This window comes from Gadus macrocephalus, chromosome 9 (assembly GCF_031168955.1).
Source record: "Gadus macrocephalus chromosome 9, ASM3116895v1".
NCBI lineage: Eukaryota > Metazoa > Chordata > Actinopteri > Gadiformes > Gadidae > Gadus > Gadus macrocephalus.
In genome coordinates, this window is record NC_082390.1 from 5,958,426 (window position 1) to 5,975,795 (window position 17,370).

The 17,370-nt window shown below is 45.3% G+C and overlaps 1 protein-coding gene across 1 annotated transcript in view; it reads right to left on the reverse strand.

The window, feature by feature from the left end:
* LOC132464184 (contactin-1a-like) overlaps positions 1–15,294 on the reverse strand; it is a 29,979-nt gene extending 14,685 nt beyond the window's left edge. The window contains 12 exon segments of the mRNA XM_060060416.1: positions 300–423; positions 1,481–1,653; positions 2,849–2,976; positions 5,199–5,346; positions 5,786–5,903; positions 7,221–7,345; positions 7,773–7,954; positions 8,437–8,536; positions 11,222–11,428; positions 12,398–12,469; positions 12,472–12,492; positions 15,096–15,294. Of these exon segments, the coding sequence (XP_059916399.1) occupies positions 300–423; positions 1,481–1,653; positions 2,849–2,976; positions 5,199–5,346; positions 5,786–5,903; positions 7,221–7,345; positions 7,773–7,954; positions 8,437–8,536; positions 11,222–11,428; positions 12,398–12,469; positions 12,472–12,492; positions 15,096–15,267 (1,570 nt within the window). The 5' untranslated portion in view covers positions 15,268–15,294.
* Between the last annotated feature and the right edge of the window lie 2,076 nt (positions 15,295–17,370).

Here is a 17,370-nt window from a genome sequence, read left to right on the forward strand (position 1 = left end):
CTAATAAACCGTTGGAACACGCAATACCGGTAACCATAGCAACGTGGTAAACAAACCTCGCAAAGCCCAATCCAGGTCTTACTGAAGGCATTTAATGGTCAAATTATTATTAATAAATATTCAAATATATTCGAATATTAATATGAATAAACAAACAAACTTTGAATATGATTTTTGGGCAAAAGTCAAAGCCCTAGTGTGTGTGTGTGTGTGTGTGTGTGTGTGTGTGTGTGTGTGTGTGTGTGTGTGTGTATGTATGTAAGTGTATGTATGTGTTTGTGTGCCCAATTGCGACTCACCCCTGACGACCAGCTGGGCCGAGGCACTGACGTTGTCCACGGTGGTCTCGGCCATGCACGTGTATCTCCCAGCATGGTTCAGCTGCGTGTCCTTGATGAGCAGCCCCCCGTTGGAGCTGCCGTTCTATAAAAAGAACCACGCAGATCAGTCTCCAAACATATGGAATACTGAATCGAATTCAACCATTTAACATTTACATGTAGGGCATTTAGCAGACGCTTTTATCCGAAGTGACTTCCAATAAGTACGTTTGTCCGAAGAACAAGAAGCAATGATTTATCGAAGTCGAAACAGTAAGGATGTTCATAGAACCAAGTGCAAAGTACTACTAGGTTAACCCATTCCCAGTACATAACAAAGATAGCTAGGATAAGGTGCTACATAATGCTAGGTACTATTTTTAAGTGCAAGGACGTACAAGATACAGCGGGAATCAGGCCCATTCAATTCGGATGTGGACCCTCCAATGAGACCGCAACTGGAAAAAATATATTTCTATGGTCTAGGGCTCAGGGGATAGGTCTTTTAAGGAGATGTCTTGTAATCAGATGTAATACCGGGGGTAGCAGGGCATGTTGAAGGCAGCCAAACCAAGGTCTTACTCTCATGGATTTGTTGGAGAGTCTTTCGTTATCTAATCAGCTGGTTTATGATCTATATATCATCGTGCGCTGCAACATGACGTCCTAGATCACCCGTACAGTGTCTCCCATCTAAGGTGCCTTCTCATTCACATGGCCCAAAAGATAACTCATTGGTCAGAATTATGACATGGTGTGATTTATGATGGTATTTGACCACTGGATAAAGTGGTAAAGCAGAAAAGCTAATGGTTAGCCATCAGAAGAAAAAAAAAAGAAAAAATCTGCAATGGTTTTATTAGCTTTGTACGTTGTCCACATATCTATTCTAAGCTTGGCATGTTTTTTTATGTTAAAAAAATTATCTAAAGATCTCTGCTTTTCCCATTTCCCATACAAAATGACCACAGACACAACCCCAAATATTCATAATTGTATAATTTGACCTGGAAGGCCCTCAGACCCAAACTGCAGCGTTGTTCCCCGTTATTCTGTGGTCGGGGTCAAAGTAAACTGTCAAGTGAAAATCCTTCACAGTCCATTGTAAAACCTAATATAAAACCCCCACCAAAAAACGCCTGACCACAGTGACAGCTCACCGAGGTGCGTTCGAAATGCCGGCTGTCCTCCGATAGGTCGATGACTCGGCCGTTCAGGGACCAGACGAAGGCGATCTCCAATGAGGCGTCGTGGGACGCAGCGCACTGCATGCGTGTGCCCTCCCCCACCGTGACGTCAGCGTTGGAGGGAGCCAAGGTGATCTTGGTTTGGTCTGCGGACACACACAGCAATCAGGGAGGGGGGAGGCGGTGGAAGACCAGAAAGGAGGCCAATAAATACACTGCAAGTATTTCCAGATGGAAGAGAAAATGGTTATTGCGTAATGTGCACTTATGGCCAGAAGAGGGCAGAGTGGAGCCATAAATCCAGTTCCTTTCCAAGACGCTACGGTCCAAGATACATAATATAAATCTGAATAGCAAAACATGACAGCATTTCACACTTAAAACCTCAATCCCTTAAACATTCTGTCATCTTCTATTAACCAAGGTGTAAGTAATGTCCATGTTTAATCTAAAGATTCTGGCACAAGGACCAAATTGTCGACTTTGCCAATTGTGCTAACACTGTTTAGTGAATGACACTGCTCTCATAACTCGGCTATCGTTGACAGGTGAAGGTCGGGACGCTATGGCGACGCAGGCATTGACATTGGAAGCGAAGCTAACGCTAGTAGCTCACACGGTAGCAGGAAGCAAGAACCAAGACCGCAACACCATTTTTTATTATCTGCTAGCTATGTTAGCAATAGCGGGGACGTCAGATTTGTTTGCTGCTGGTGCATTTTCGATCTGGCCTAAATCAGAATAAAAAAAAGTTATAACACTAATAAATAATAACAAAATGTAGCAACAAAAAAACCAGACAAAATATGTTAAGATAAAACTGAATGTTATTATCAGCATGATGAGTGTATGTGTCAGAAGTAAAGCTAGGGTAGGCAATTTATTTTGGAGGTATTTTTTTGGACATCCAGACCGCAATCAATAACTCGAGTGCTCCGACATTAAAAAAAAAAAAAATCCGGTATCTGTTGCTATCGCAGGCCCACAGATAAGCCTGTGAAATCATATCATTCAGCCCGAATAAAATGATTGCATTGCCTACCTGTCTCTATCTACCCGGCTACCTGCACACACTATGCCCATGCACTCATTGTGCACAAGTGGAGTCTCCCACAAGATTAGCCAGACATATTGTCGAGCGAGCTAGTCTAGTGATTTGGGGGGGCGGGGGGTTGCCTTGTAGGAAGGCCTGAAGGGAGGGACAGGATTCTTTCAGTTGAATACTTCAAAATCTAGCCATGTCTGGCATGCCTCCCCGAATTGCCTAACCAAGCTTCAGTAGCAGCAGACCATTGCCCCAACAAAGCATTAAACGCCCGATTGGTTTGGCTGACAGCTGACCTTTGACGGTGAGGGATCCAGTGCTGTTGTCCTTGCCCTGGTCGTTCTCAGCGAAGCAGGTGTAACTCCCCTCGTCGTCCTGCGACACGTTCAGTATCTCCAGGGTCCCGTCCTCCCAGACCCTCAGCCTGGGGACCGGAGAACCGCAATCATTAACCAAGAGGCACCACACACCAGGGCTGAACGATTAATCAAATTCAAATCGAAATCGCAAAGTAATAGAACGCATGGAAAAAAAAATAGAAAAAAAAGTGATTTGTTACCGTTACTGACTGGAAATCAGTACGCTTTATTGTTATTTTACAATTCAATAGTTAAATAAAGAACTTTATGTATATTAATCTCAACACATCGGCCTGGCCTAAAGGAAAGAGCAGTTTTTATGTTGACTGCTTCCAATGTTGTGTTGGTCATACTAAAGAATGATTTCTTTATTTTTTAGTGAATAATACACAACATAAAGAACTTAATAAATTATAAAAATCGCACATTAAATCGCAATCGCAATATTGGTCCAAATATTCGATTATTTCCCCGAATCGTTCATCACTACAACACACCCAGAACACACAAAGAGAAGGAGTATTCCGCCTTATGATATGAAATATTCAGCACAGTGATAAGGTCAAACATCTAATGTGTGAGGGCCGTGAGAATCACAGACGCCGGTGTGAGAGTGCCGTTTAACGCCTCTCTCCAAAAGCAAAATATTTAAAATTTTCCATCAGAAGTTTTAAATAAATGAGCATTAACAAACCAAGAGTTAAACCACAGATCACAGCCAGTCGTGTCTCCTTCATTACCATCTATTTAGTTATTCTGATCAGGCGACAAACACACGCAGTGATGAGTTCTGCCAGGGTCTCTTCCAGACAGACAGCGGCCCCTCAGAGCAGTAGGGGGCCAAATGTTGCATGGTAATTATTTTGCCTGAGCCCCCTTCTCTCTGAAAGTATCTCTGGAGCTCTTGTGTGTTGTGTCTGTGTGTGTGTGTCTGTGTGTGTCTCTGTGTGTGTGTGTGTGTGTGTGTGTGTGTGTGTGTGTGTGTGTGTGTGTGTGTGTGTGTGTGTGTGTGTGTGTGTGTGTGTGTGTGTGTGTGTGTGTGTGTGTGTGTGTGTGTGTGTGTCTGTGTGTGTGTGTGCATTGGTATATGTGTCTGAGTCAGTCAGTAAGTCAGTCAGTGAGTGAGTAAGTGAGTGAGTGGGTGATTGGCAAGTGTGTGTGTATATAAGTGTGCACGGACATGTCTGTGTGTGTGTTTCTGTGTGTCAGTGTGTCTGTGTGTCAGTGTGTGTGTGTGTGTGTGTGTCTGTGTCGTACAGTTGCGTGTGTGTATGTGTGTGTGTATGCGCGTGTGCAGCAGGCCTGCGTGTATGCGCCTGAGTTCGTCCAAGCCCGAGCTTGGCATGTCAGTGTGTTTCTATCCTTGGGTTCGTCAGTAAGGACAACAAACACCCTTGAGCCTGTGTGGCTGAATGACCTCCAGAGGGCTCTTCAACTCAGGTCACAGCACTTCAATCACTGATTTGCTGCAAATTAAATGTATTCAGGAGAAGGTTTGGGTTGGACGTTTTGCTGAAGGACATCTGCTGTGTCAACACCACAAGTAGCCCTGGGGTATTAAAGTAGCCAATGATAAATCCCCCAGACCTTTAATACAGTCTATGCCACAGACACTCCACTGTTGGTTCAACTAAAGATTGATCTAGTTTTCAGAACAGCTTGGTCACCCTGAACTGTTGTTTTTGGTTAAAAACAACACCGTGGAAAGCACAGTGTGCCATGAATGCATGAGCGGATGTTGTTGAGATTTTTGCAAATGTTACCGATACTTTAACCTTTAAAGGCTAGCTCTTAAATGGAACCAAAAAAGGCCAAAGCTTACATCGGCCTTGCTGGATAAAAAGTATTTGTATTGATTGTCCGTTTTCAAATACGAGTCCTGCCTTTGTAAAGTACCATGAACAGCCTTGTGTTTGAAGGCTACTGTATTGTGTGTCTTTAATTAGGTGTATAATGTCAACACACACACACACACACACACACACACACACACACACACACACACACACACGAACACACACACACACACACACACACACACACACACACACACACACACACACACACACACACACACACACACACACACACACACACACACACACACACACAATAAAATATAAAGTTCCTATCCACGGAACAGATGGACAGGGTGGAATCGAGAGATACCGTGGAAACCCCAGATTCCAATAAAAATACTTACTGCTATACCATAAACATGATCATTACTCCTGTGCATTGCCCAGCGGCACCGAGCTAAATGGGAGTTTTCTAATTAGCTGCCCACCTGGTGGAGTTATGCAGCAGCTCTGTGCCTTTGCTCCAGAACAGGTGGGGTTTTGGGGCCGCCTTCGGACGACATTCGATCAGCGCCCGGCTGTTCTTGGCCGCCAGCACAGTCTTCACTGGACTGAGGTCAAACGTCGGAGCGCACACTGGGAGAAGGCAAGCAGAGATACATTCATCACAATACGCTGTACTATTCAGGGGCCTTGTAAGAATGCGTACACGATACATATAAAAATGTACTGCGGTGCTCGCCAATATGGCTGTATTTATTTATGTACAGTATGTATGTATATATGTATGTATTTATGTATGTCCAGTATGTATGTACAGTATGCATGTATGTAAAGCATGTATATATGTATGTATTTAAGTGTAGATATTAGATTTACAGGAGAGATAAATGCTTAAACATCTGTATATGAGATTACTTTAGGAATATCTGCAATATCTATTTTTCTACCTTTATTATGTATATTTTTAATATAAATATAAAAATTGACTGCGCCTGTTTCAATGAGTTAGGGGCAGTTCATCTCTGAACAGGATGTGTTTGGCCGAGGTCTGGGCGGAGGGCGGCTGACTCACCGATCACCCGCAGCTCCGCGTTGGCGTACAGCATGCCGTGGTGGTTGTCAGCGATGCACTGGTACATGCCCGAGTCCTCCACTGTCAGCCCGCTGAACTCCATGCCCTTCTTGTGGAACTGTTTTAAATGTAGAAGAAGCAGACGAAGAAGAAGAAGAAGAAGAAGAAGAAGAAGAAGAAGAAGAAGAAGAAGAAGAAGAAGAAGAAGAAGAGGGACAATAGAATAATGAACTCCATGTCTTTCTTATCTTAGTGTTTTTATCGCAGAAGGCCGACAACAGAATAATGGACTCCATGTCTTTCTAATGGAACTGTTTTTAACACACAGGAAGAAGAGCGACAACAGAATAATGGACTCCATGTCTTTCTAATGGAACTGTTTTTAACACACAGGAAGAAGAGCGACAACAGAATAATGGACTCCATGTCTTTCCAATGGAACTGGTTTTAACACAGAAGAAAAGGGACGATGGAATAATGCGATGCAAAGCAGTAGGGTTATTAATTGTATCTAAATCTGCGTTATCGTAATCTAGTGTTTTACACTTAGCTCGCCTTCATGTATTTAATTGCATGTTTATATACATTTCATTTGATTTGTTTTCACAGCTCTGAATATTTGACCTTGTATGATGCTTGGGTTTCGACAGCCAAAGCACTTGTATAAACCATCTACTTACAAGCAGGTTCCAATGAATGAGCCTCTTAATTATCTGAACCACCAACACCACAACCAAAACTCTGGGGATGAGCGCGACGACTGCAAAGTGAAAATGTCACCGTTGGACACGCAAGAGACGGCATTAATGCATAATGACGCCTTCTGCAGTCAAGCTACATCAAACAGCGACCTGGCCGCCCCTCTTCTCAGTCCGCTGCCAGCATCTGTCCCTGTACTCTGGGGGTCTCCGTGGGGGGCAACACGCCGTACACTGGCACCCGACCAATCAGAGAGCCCGGGCGCTTTCCATCTGACACTGTGCCCTATGGGAGCCCTTGTTGCCAACAGCCTGTCAGCCGTGTACAGTGTTGTACTGTAAAGTCGCGCAGAGGTCTGACCGGTAACTGGGCGGTGCAGAGATCTGATTGGACAACCCCCACGGTTGGCAGATCCCCATTGGATGATCCCTCTAGTGGGGCTCATCATTTAAACATGGCTCAGAAGTCGATACGATTATATTCATTGATGCATGCTGTAGCTCTTTTTTGAATTCATTGCACAAATTTGACCTGAGGAAATGCCTGTGCGGTTTGTCTAAATACATAGGCAATACATCGCATCTACAACTATATTATGTTCTCATTTCCTACATTTTCAAGTAAAAAAAACGAAAATCACATACAAAATTTGATTACAATTCAAGGACCCGGCAAAGATTGTGGTTATGCAGACGAGAGGATCCTATGACATCAGGGTTAGGGGAGCTGAACTGACCGGGTGACCGTTCTTCAGCCAGCGGACGTGAGGCCTGGGTCTGCCGCTCGCCAGACAGGTCATGGTGTAGTCGCTGTGGATGTCCTTCTCCGTGCTGTTGATGTGCTCCTGCCACTCAGGGAACGCTGCAAACACACAGCGCGTCAAGGCTACTAGGTGAATGTGTGTGTGTGTGTGTGTGTGTGTGTGTGTGTGCGTGTGTGTGCGTGCGTGCGTGCGTGCGTGCGTGCGTGCGTGCGTGCGTGCACGTGTGGGAATGTGTGTGTTTGTGTGGAAAAAAAAAAACAGAATTTCAAGCGATGACTGAACGATATCTGATCTTGCGAATCGAGGCTACAGATCTTCTGAAATTCCAATTAAATAAAAGTAAATAATCGGTTAAACAAACATCTTAAATCTTTAATTGGCTAGTGAACTTGAAAGGCCTACAAACACACACACGCGCACACAACCACCCACGCACACACACGCATCACACTCCGCTTTCATCCAAAGCGATTTACAAGTCAGCCTGGGAATCGAAGCAGCAGAACTGGAGCAGCTCCACCCCACCTTCCACGGAGAGGCGGGCGGTGTGGTGGTCCTTCCCCTTGGAGTTGCGGGACTCGCAGGTGTAGCTCCCAGCGTCCTCAAACTGCACGTTGAACAGGTGGAGGTGGGCCCCCACCATGCTCACCTCGTGGTTCGGAGGCAGGTCGTCGTTCTCCTTCTTCCAGCGGATTTCTGGAATGGGGCTGAGAGGGGGGAGAGGGGGGAGAGGGGGAGGGGGTGATAAGCCTCTGTCATCCCTGACTCGTCACAGCTTCCTCTCTAATCCAACAGCCTCCCCCCCCCCCCACACACTTTCATCGCTAACTCCTGTGTATGTGTGTGTGTGTGTGCCTGGCACTAGGGTGCGCTCGTCCGTATCTATGGTAACTGAATCCCCTGTCTGACGCATACGTGATGAAAGTTTCTTAGTTCCGTTCCAGGGCCAGGATAGTCTGCAGGTGGTTAGGGTGTTCCTTGGCAGAAATGTTCTTCGGTTCGAACTCCTATGTCTGCTGTCTACCTGCAGACCCCAGAGCCTCCACCTGCTCTTGAATAACATGTATCCTTGCAAATCCCCTGTTCATCTCTTCAGATTGAAGTTTCCGCCAAATGACTCAACACTGAGTCCAAAGTCGTCGGAGTGAGCTCAGACCTACTCATCCCCGGCCCTGACAGCGGTACGTACTTCCCCAACGCAAAGCACTCCAAGGTGATGTTCTGTCCCAGCAGGGCCGTGGTGTCTGGGAACTTCACGTTGATGTCGGCGGGGTACTTCCTGATCGGACCTGGAAGAGAGAGCGAAACAGCCGTGAACAGATGTGCGGTGACTCCCCTGGATGGCTGAGGTCAGTCACTGGTGGTGGCGGAGTCAGGGTCATAATATACTTTAGATCTCAGGTGGGGTTTGTTGAAATTAACACAGCATGAGAACAATTTATAAATCATAGAGACAGGAAACACTGATTATAGTGACATAACAAGAAGAAATGGGAAAAGCTTTTAACGATGCAACGCTTAGTTTATCAAGAGAGCTGGTGTCTGCGCTGAGGTCAGTCTTTATGAGGAATCTTTGCACGCTGATGCAGAAAAACACAACCAGAGACACGACACACTCAGGAAGGAGCCGCATATAGATGGACACGCACGCCTGCAAAGACACGGTTCACTCCCACGTTCACACAATGGCACTGCAGAGATGCGTTTAGCCAGGGGCTAGCTCTCCTGTCTGGTGAGTGTACACTGCAGTTCTTAAACCACTTGAATGTACCAGAGAGACTCTATTCTGATGCCAGACTCCATTCCTGACTCCACTACAATGGCTGTGATTCCTTGCTGATAAGATGACCCTTTCCTTGCCTGATAATGGGATTGTACAGGACCATGTGTTTTTCCTGCACATTAGATCCAATTATTAATCAAATATTTGATTGTGAATCAAATATCTGTGAATTGTTCCATGCATCCATGCATTGTACCCTCTGTGAAACTAATTTAGGAAATGCTTGCAACAGGTGGTGCACGCTCTGCTTGGCGGGCTCCTTAATAAACAAAACATAACAAAACAAAATCAAGTCATAGAATATGTGGTTAGCTCCCCGATAACAGCACGGAAACAGCTGTGTCCTGTTTTTTTCACCCGCACTTGAAATAAAACAAACTAATTAGAATCCTCAAAGGTTATTTCGCAAGGGATTTTCCCTGAAAGCTTAGCTTACCACCGGAATATGATTTGGTTCCCTCTGCGGCAAAGGGGGCTAATAGGTCAGCATAAAGTAAGACTCAACTCTATCTTTGTTATGAGCTGGCAAAACCGAAATCAAGTCCAAAAGTGTGGAGGGAAAACAATATTGTAGTCATAGTATTACTATATCATAACCCTATTATCATATCCCTGTGGCCTGAGTGAAAAAGTGGCCTATTTTCACTATGTAGTACAGCAAGGTGTTGATACAAGGAGGTAAAATAAATAAATACAGGTAATTACGACAATAAGAAGTATATCATATCATCTTTTATACCTATAAATATGGGAGATAAGCGTCCATTGAACTATGTAAGGTCGGGCTCCATAGGACTTTAAACAGAGGCCAAGTGTTTCCTGCTCGCCAATTATCAACATTAGGCAGTATTGGTTTTTAACTAGCTTCTTCTTTTCATTTTGTGTGGCATCTTTGTGTCCCTTTACTTTTGAGTCATGTAGTCACGCATATTTTCGACCGCTTGACTGCCTCACCACAGCAAAACTAAAGTATAAAGCACATCCGCTTTCATCATGCGGATCAGGAGGCACTGATGACTTCCAAACCACAGGCTGAGTCGGAGCGCATCTCGAGTGCTGAGCCCTTTTATCCGGTGCGGGGTCGATTTTTTCCGCCTCCGTTCTTGACACCTTCCACGTGGGATTCAATGTACCTCCGGTGTGAAGACAGGGATGCAGGGAGAGCTCCGCTTCGGAACTCGCTGTAAATTTGAGCTTTGCTGTGTTCGGGGTCTTGCTACGTTTAAAACACAATCCTGGCCTTTCAGAGTTCTTGAACATTTCCAAAGTGAGTTCCAAAGGATGAATTTTCTATATCTTATTATGTGAATGGAACTATATAAATGGATCAAATGCACAACCCTGTTGGTTTAAATCCCACTTGTTAATAGAGGATTTCATTTATGGTTTCTGTGGATAGAAACATATATTTTTGCAGGGAAAACCAGTGAGGCAAATACAAAAGATCCAAACTATAACCTGCAATTATTGTGACAAATCTGTCCTATTGGGTTTATTCTGCTAAAGCCCAACATAGACATGTTATTATGTTATTATTATAAGAAAACAAACCAACAATTTGTAATTGATGAATTGGTAGTCTGTCCATTCAAACCACTGGTTTTGAAGACGAAAATGGGAATGGGGAACAGTGTTTGTTTTATGTAAGTGTAAGTGCTCGTTTTTGTCAAAGTCAGAGTGTTTCCTTGTCCAACATTATGTTTCCAGTAAATTCCTTCAATCCATCGGATCTTAAGCAGTCACCAAAGTGGGCTAAACCACTTCCCACTCTAAACCACTATCATAATCCAATCAAAGGCTGATACTGAAAGGGACTTATTATAGTCAATGTATCTATCTAACCCTAATTGATTCGCCGTCGCTGTTGTCTTGTAGAGAACTCGATTAGAAGTGGGAACACACAAACAGGCACGCTAACATCCATGTGAACATTCAACCACTTTCATCTATTGACTTACTCATAATAGCATCAACGCAAACCAATTTCCACAATTGACCCACAGTGAGACTTAGTGTTCAGGGGAACACACCAACACCATTCAGCATCATTAAATATTAAAAGAAAACAACAACACAAATGGATCAGGGTGGGGAGAGGGGGTGGTTTGACTAGCATGTTCAAAATGCATCCCGTAATGGTGTTTTTTGTGGAGTATTGAAAGAAATCCCAATGCGAAAGAGTCATATTTACGTTCAGCCAGTGGCACCAGGGGGATGAACTTGGAGAAGACGCTCTTGGAGATGGAGGGGCTGGACACGAAGCAGGAGTAGTTGCCCGTGTCCGAACGGTCCACCTTGGAGATGTACAGGTTGCCCGTGGTCTGGGACACGAAGCGCCGCTTGTCCAGCGGGATGAAGAAGGGGAACTCGTTCAGCATCCATCTGAACGACAGCTCGGCTAGGGGGGAGGGGAGGGGAGGGGGGAGGGGGGACAAACGACGGGAAGCTGTCAATCACGGCGAGCGGACAGAGAGTCCGAAACTCAGGAGGGTCGGCGCACGATTTATTTAATTTTTTTGGGGAATCATTTTTTATTGCATGTGAATGAGAGATAGGAAGGGTTTCAAATCATTTTAAATACACATGAATGCAAGATGGGAACGGTTTATGAATCATTTTAAATACACGTGAATGAGAGTTTTGTACTTTCTCCATTCGGCATTCTGAGCCAGTTTTGCGTTATTCAGAGAACTGACCTTTTTAATAATACAGATGGTCTTAAAGAAAATATCCAGAGGCTATTCGTAGGTGGATGAGCAGAACGCAGAGAAATACCAGCAATAGATAACCATGGTTTCAGTTTGGGGGATTTTATGTCATGGATCTGCTGTCTGAAGGGTATTAAATATTAAGTTATACTGTGTGTGTGTAGTATCCCTAATTTAATAATACAGTCCAGAGTGCTTTACTACAGCTCTGATACTGTGTAGTGAGATACCACTCACGTTGGATATATAGTCATTTTGTGATATATGAAACCCAAATTTGTATGCTGTTCTTAAATATCTTAAATATCATTATTTAAATATAATAAAACATTGAGAATATCAATATACACACATAAACATATGCTGCATACACACACACAATATAAAAACAAAGATGGCATCAAAAAATGTATTCCTCTCCCATGCTTTAGAACAACACATCTCAGGAAAACAACAAATTGAGAAGCACACACATAAATATTTGATGTCCTATCCAGTTATGTAACAGTTTTTGTCCTTTCCATGGGGCAGTTCAGCATTGAGCCAGTAGAGGGCATGGTTTGATTTGCTTTTATAGGACAAACAATTGGTAAGGGATGTCTTCTCAATGCTTGGAAACACATAAGGAAGCCAGCAGAGTGCAGTTCAATGACCCGTACCTGGAAAGTGAGGAGGTGGAGCACACAGCAGAACAGCTCCCTGTCCTTCCTTCACATACACTGCCTCTCTCTCTCTGAGGAGAAGAAATCCAGATCTGGAGAGAGAGAAAGAGATAGAGAAACAGAGAGAGAGAGAAAGATAGAGAAACAGAGAGAGAGAGAGATAGACATACAGAGAGAGAGAGATAGAGAAACAGAGAGAGAGAGAGATGGAGATAGAGAAACAGAGAGAAACAGAGAGAAACAGAGAGAGAGAGAGAGAGAGACGAGTGAGAGAGAGAGAGAAGAGAGAGGAGAGAGAGAGAGAGAGAGACGAGAGAGAGAGAGAGAGAGAGAGAGAGAGAGAGAGAGAGAGAGAGAGAGAAAGAGAGGAGAGAGATAGAGATAGAGAAACAGAGAGAGAGAGAGATAGACATACAGATAGAGAGAGATGGAGAAACAGAGAGAGAGAGAGATGGAGATAGAGAAACAGAGAGAAACAGAGAGAGAGAGAGAGAGAGAGAGAGAGAGAGAGAGAGAGAGAGAGAGAGAGAGAGAGAGAGAGAGAGAGAGAGAGAGAAAGAGAGAGGGATAGAGATAGAGAAAGAGAGAGATAGAGATAGAGAAACAGAGAGAGATAGAGATAGAGAAAAGGAGAGATAGATAGAGAAACAGAAAGAGAGAGAGAGTGAGAGAGAGAGAGCCAGAGAGAGAGACACAGCGAGAGAGTGAGAGACAAAGAGAGAGAGATGGAGAGACAGAGAGAGAGAATCAAAGAAACAAAGGGAAGTGTGAGTAAGTTAGTAAGTGAGCAGCCAATCAGAATTCAGTATCACCACACATTCACAAGTCACATAGGAACATCTCCATCTCCTAGTTTATATGAATTAAATAGTCTCTCTTTCTGTTACGTTGCTATGCATTTGTGGATTTTTGGTTTTCCCCTGTTTGTTTTCCTCACACTGTCCTGTATTTGTAGAACTACAAATATGGCTGTTCTGGAGTCTGTTTCCATTGGTGGACGCTAACCAATGAGAGCCAAGCTGCCTGCTTGGAAACCTCATCGGTTCTACATGTAGGGTCTCTCATGCTCTCTCTCTAAAGCCTCTGAGCTTACCTTTGCTTTCCTAAGTATCTGTGGTTTGTTGCAACTGTGGCCATTATTGGCTTTTTGTTTTAAAGGTTGGGGGGCCCAATTTGTGTCTTGTTTTTGTCGAGCAAGTGCCATGGAGGTAGAGCAATTAGAAAGATATGTTGTTTGAAGGTAGGTCCTGTTAGGTTTATTATTTTGGCCCAGGCTCACCCTGACATCTCCGACCAACTTCATGCTTATTAGTGTGGTTGCAAAGCAAGCCACACTATTGTCACCTCGTGTCTTATTATTTTCCTCATTCTTCCTCGTAATTCCTCGTAACTCCTTCGTAATCACTATTTGTTCTCATTCCAACAAATCTTTGTTTAATTGTGAAACCCCAGTGTCTGTATAGTTTGAGTCAGCTTTATGCTAAGCTCCTCCATCCCCTAGACTCGAGGGTCATAACACTTTGCCATTCTTTTTTTTTTTATGAAGTTGGACCCTGTGCAAAACAAGCTTCCGAAACTATGCCACATCTCCACAATGGCTACCAACGCTGTGAATATTCATGGAGGATGTGGAAGCAATATGGGCCAAATCCCTTTAAGAAAATAAGAGTCATGCATGATGCAAGAGAACATGATGGAGATGAGGAGGTAGAAAGGGCCGGAGGAAGGGGAAGCTGGAGGAATGGATCGCAGGTGAATGAGGACAGCGGCAGGGAGGGTTTTGGAATAATGAGGGAGTGCAGAGGCGGTGACATAGGAAGGAGTGAGAGGGATGGAGAGAGGAAGGGGAAGACAGACAGAGTGAGAGGATGATTGAGGGAAGGAGGGTTGGAGGAGAAGATGGAGAGTGGAGAAGGACGGAGCTGACACGGGCGGGAACGGGGGGGAGGGATGGGGAATATATGGGGAGAGGGATGGGGAGGATGGAGAGAGAGGGATGGGGAGGATGGAGAGAGAGGGATGGGGAGGATGGAGAGAGAGAGGGATGGGGAAGATGGAGAGAGAGGGATGGGGAGGATGGAGAGAGAGGGATGGGGAGGATGGAGAGAGAGGGATGGGGAATATATGGGGAGAGGGATGGGGAGGATGGAGAGAGAGGGATGGGGAAGATGGAGAGAGAGGGATGGGGAGGATGGAGAGAGAGGGATGGGGAAGATGGAGAGAGAGGGATGGGGAGGATGGAGAGAGAGGGATGGGGAGGATGGAGAGAGAGGGATGGGGAATATATGGGGAGAGGGATGGAGGATGGGAAAAAAGGGTGGGAATAATGGGGAGGATGGGAGATGAGAGAGGGATGGGGAGGGAGGCTGACGAGAGTCGAGGAGAGGGATTGGTCAGAGATGAGAGGAGAGAGAGGGAGGTTGGACAGAGAGGGATGGGAAGAAAAGGAGAGGGAGAGAGAGGGAGTTGTATAGAAAAGGAGGGAGCCGAGAGAGGGGTGAGTCTGGAGGGGAGAGCTGAGGGAGTAGAGAGAGGAGGAGAAGGAGAGAGGGAGGTTGAGACAGAGGGATGGGGAGATGGGAGGGAGAGAGAGGGATTGGGAGGAGGGAGAGAGCGAGGGAGGAGAAGCAGAGGGATGGGGAAGATGGAGGAGGGAGAGGGAGGGGGGAGAGGGATCCCCCACCAGATCACTCACATCCAAACTGCACAGAGGCCTGTTGACTGATGACGGTGCCGTACTCGTTGGTGGCGATGCACGAGTACTTCCCCAGGTGCTTGTCCCGGGCCGGGTTTCTGATGACCAGGTTGCCTCCCACCAAGCTGTAGTGGTCATCCGCCCCGACGTCGATGTCGACTCCGTCCAGCATCCATCTGGTGAAGTCAAATGAAAATCCATACATCTGTCTTGAGACTGAGACTGAGACGTCAATTACTTTGAACGACAGGAGATAAATAAACAGATTAATGAAGTGTTTACAGTCCCTGGTATGCACTTATAAATTAAGTGTTTGATTCCCTCTGCAAGACATTTCATTTTGGAGTTCCAGCCATGCTCAGGGCCTGTCTTCACCTGTATGAAGAATAAGCTCAGAGCGCTGGGGACTTTCATCAGCACTCAGCCATTACGCAACTCTGAACACCGTTCAGCAATCGAGTGTCAAACTAAACTGCCAGGGAATCCAGAGAAAGATATCTTCCTCGAATGCTCAATGACAGGCCCGAAGAACCCATCTTAATCTAATCTCGGTCGGGGGGATGGGTAAAGCGCATTTAGAAGTGTTGACACCGCTGGTCAGAATAGACATGACTAATGCGTCCTGTCAACAGGCCCCACACCAGCTATGATCAGATGTCCCCCCCCCCCCCCCCACCCACAATTTAATTCGGTGGCACCGTAACCAATTCGAATGACAAGGGGTCAGCATCATTTACATACATTTGCATCTAAATTGAAGTGGAGTGGCACAAAATGCTTTCTAATTTAGAGCAGCGGAATGAGACGGAGGACCCTCTGGCAGGTCTGTGAATGTGGCCACCTTGCCATGTCCTGTTGACGCTTGTGTTTTGGTCGGGCTTGGCATGTAATGTTTAGGCTCTTTTAACCTGTTCGTAGCTGGGAGGAAACAGAATACCTACCTTACATAATGTTATGAATATGAGTCAGGCAAAGTAGGCTGCAGTGGTGCCATAATGATGATAAAGTAAGGCAGAAACCTGTCTCCAGCCCTATTCACACTGGACTAGTCTTGCAACAGGAACATGGGATTTGATTTGGGTTGAGTCTAATTATAATCCTGTGAAAATGCGTTTGTGTTTATGATTTCATCAATGTGTTTGCCCAATTTACCTGCCATATTTCTGGCTGATATATGTCGATCGATGCTGTTTGAAATGCCTGTCTCATGCCCTCTCTGGCAAGATGGATGAATGTTTTCGTTTCTCCCTCAAATGACTTACTTCATTTTCAGTTTCACACACACACACTCGCTAGCCCATTCCCTGTTGAGTGCGGCAGAGGTTGCGATTAATCGTTCTGACAGACTTTTGGGCCGCGATTCAACCCAACCAATTTAATAAACCGACCGGAATCTATGACGAAATACATCAAGAAAGCCAAACGTCAGAGGATTATAAAAATGGATGAACATGAATAAACGCAGTAGCTCAGGTGTGTTTAATGAACATTTACGTCTCTAATACACCGCCCGAGTGCTCTTAATTACACGGGATCCCTGAAGGCAGAACTCAGTCCAGTGTGAACGGGGCAAAACGCATAGGAGCTGACTGTGTAAGAAAAGGGGTTGGGGCTTTGAATCTCGAAAAACATATAGATTCCACTGTGCTTGCACGCAAACACAGCACTCCAAAAAACATTTACAATTTGGTGGTCCATCAAGGTTGATTCTCAGAGCACAAAGTCCACCTGCAGGCATCCTTGAGTATGATTGCCTAACCACTACCTGCTCTTTAAGGCGATGTAGGCTCAGATTTGAGCGCTGTTATTCAAGTGTGATATAAAGAGCAATGGCATAGCCATTCGTCAGCAATTAGTGAGTGAAATGCGCTGTGAGGAAAAGTGCTTGGAGGTGACTGTGCCGGCCTCTGCAGGAGAACATTATAGATTTCAGAGCGCTCCCAGCGCATTTCTGACCCATCAGGGCATTTCTTCTGTGATTGGTTCTGGGAATCCATCTTGCCTGCAAATCACAGGCGCATGACCCTCCACACTTCTCAATGGCAGAGAAATGAAAGGCGGGTTGGGGCAGAGAGTGAGGGGACATTCAAGAAAAATATGATATTCTTCTCTCCTGCTTTTCCTTTGCACTCTCTCTCCTTACAGCTCTGGGGGGGGGGGGGGGGGGGGGGGGGGGTGGAGATCGCCACAGTGGTGGAGGGGTTGTGGCTTGTGGCTACAGTTGTGGGGTACAATTATGTTGGGGGGGGGAGGTTGTGCTTGGCTCGCAGATGCA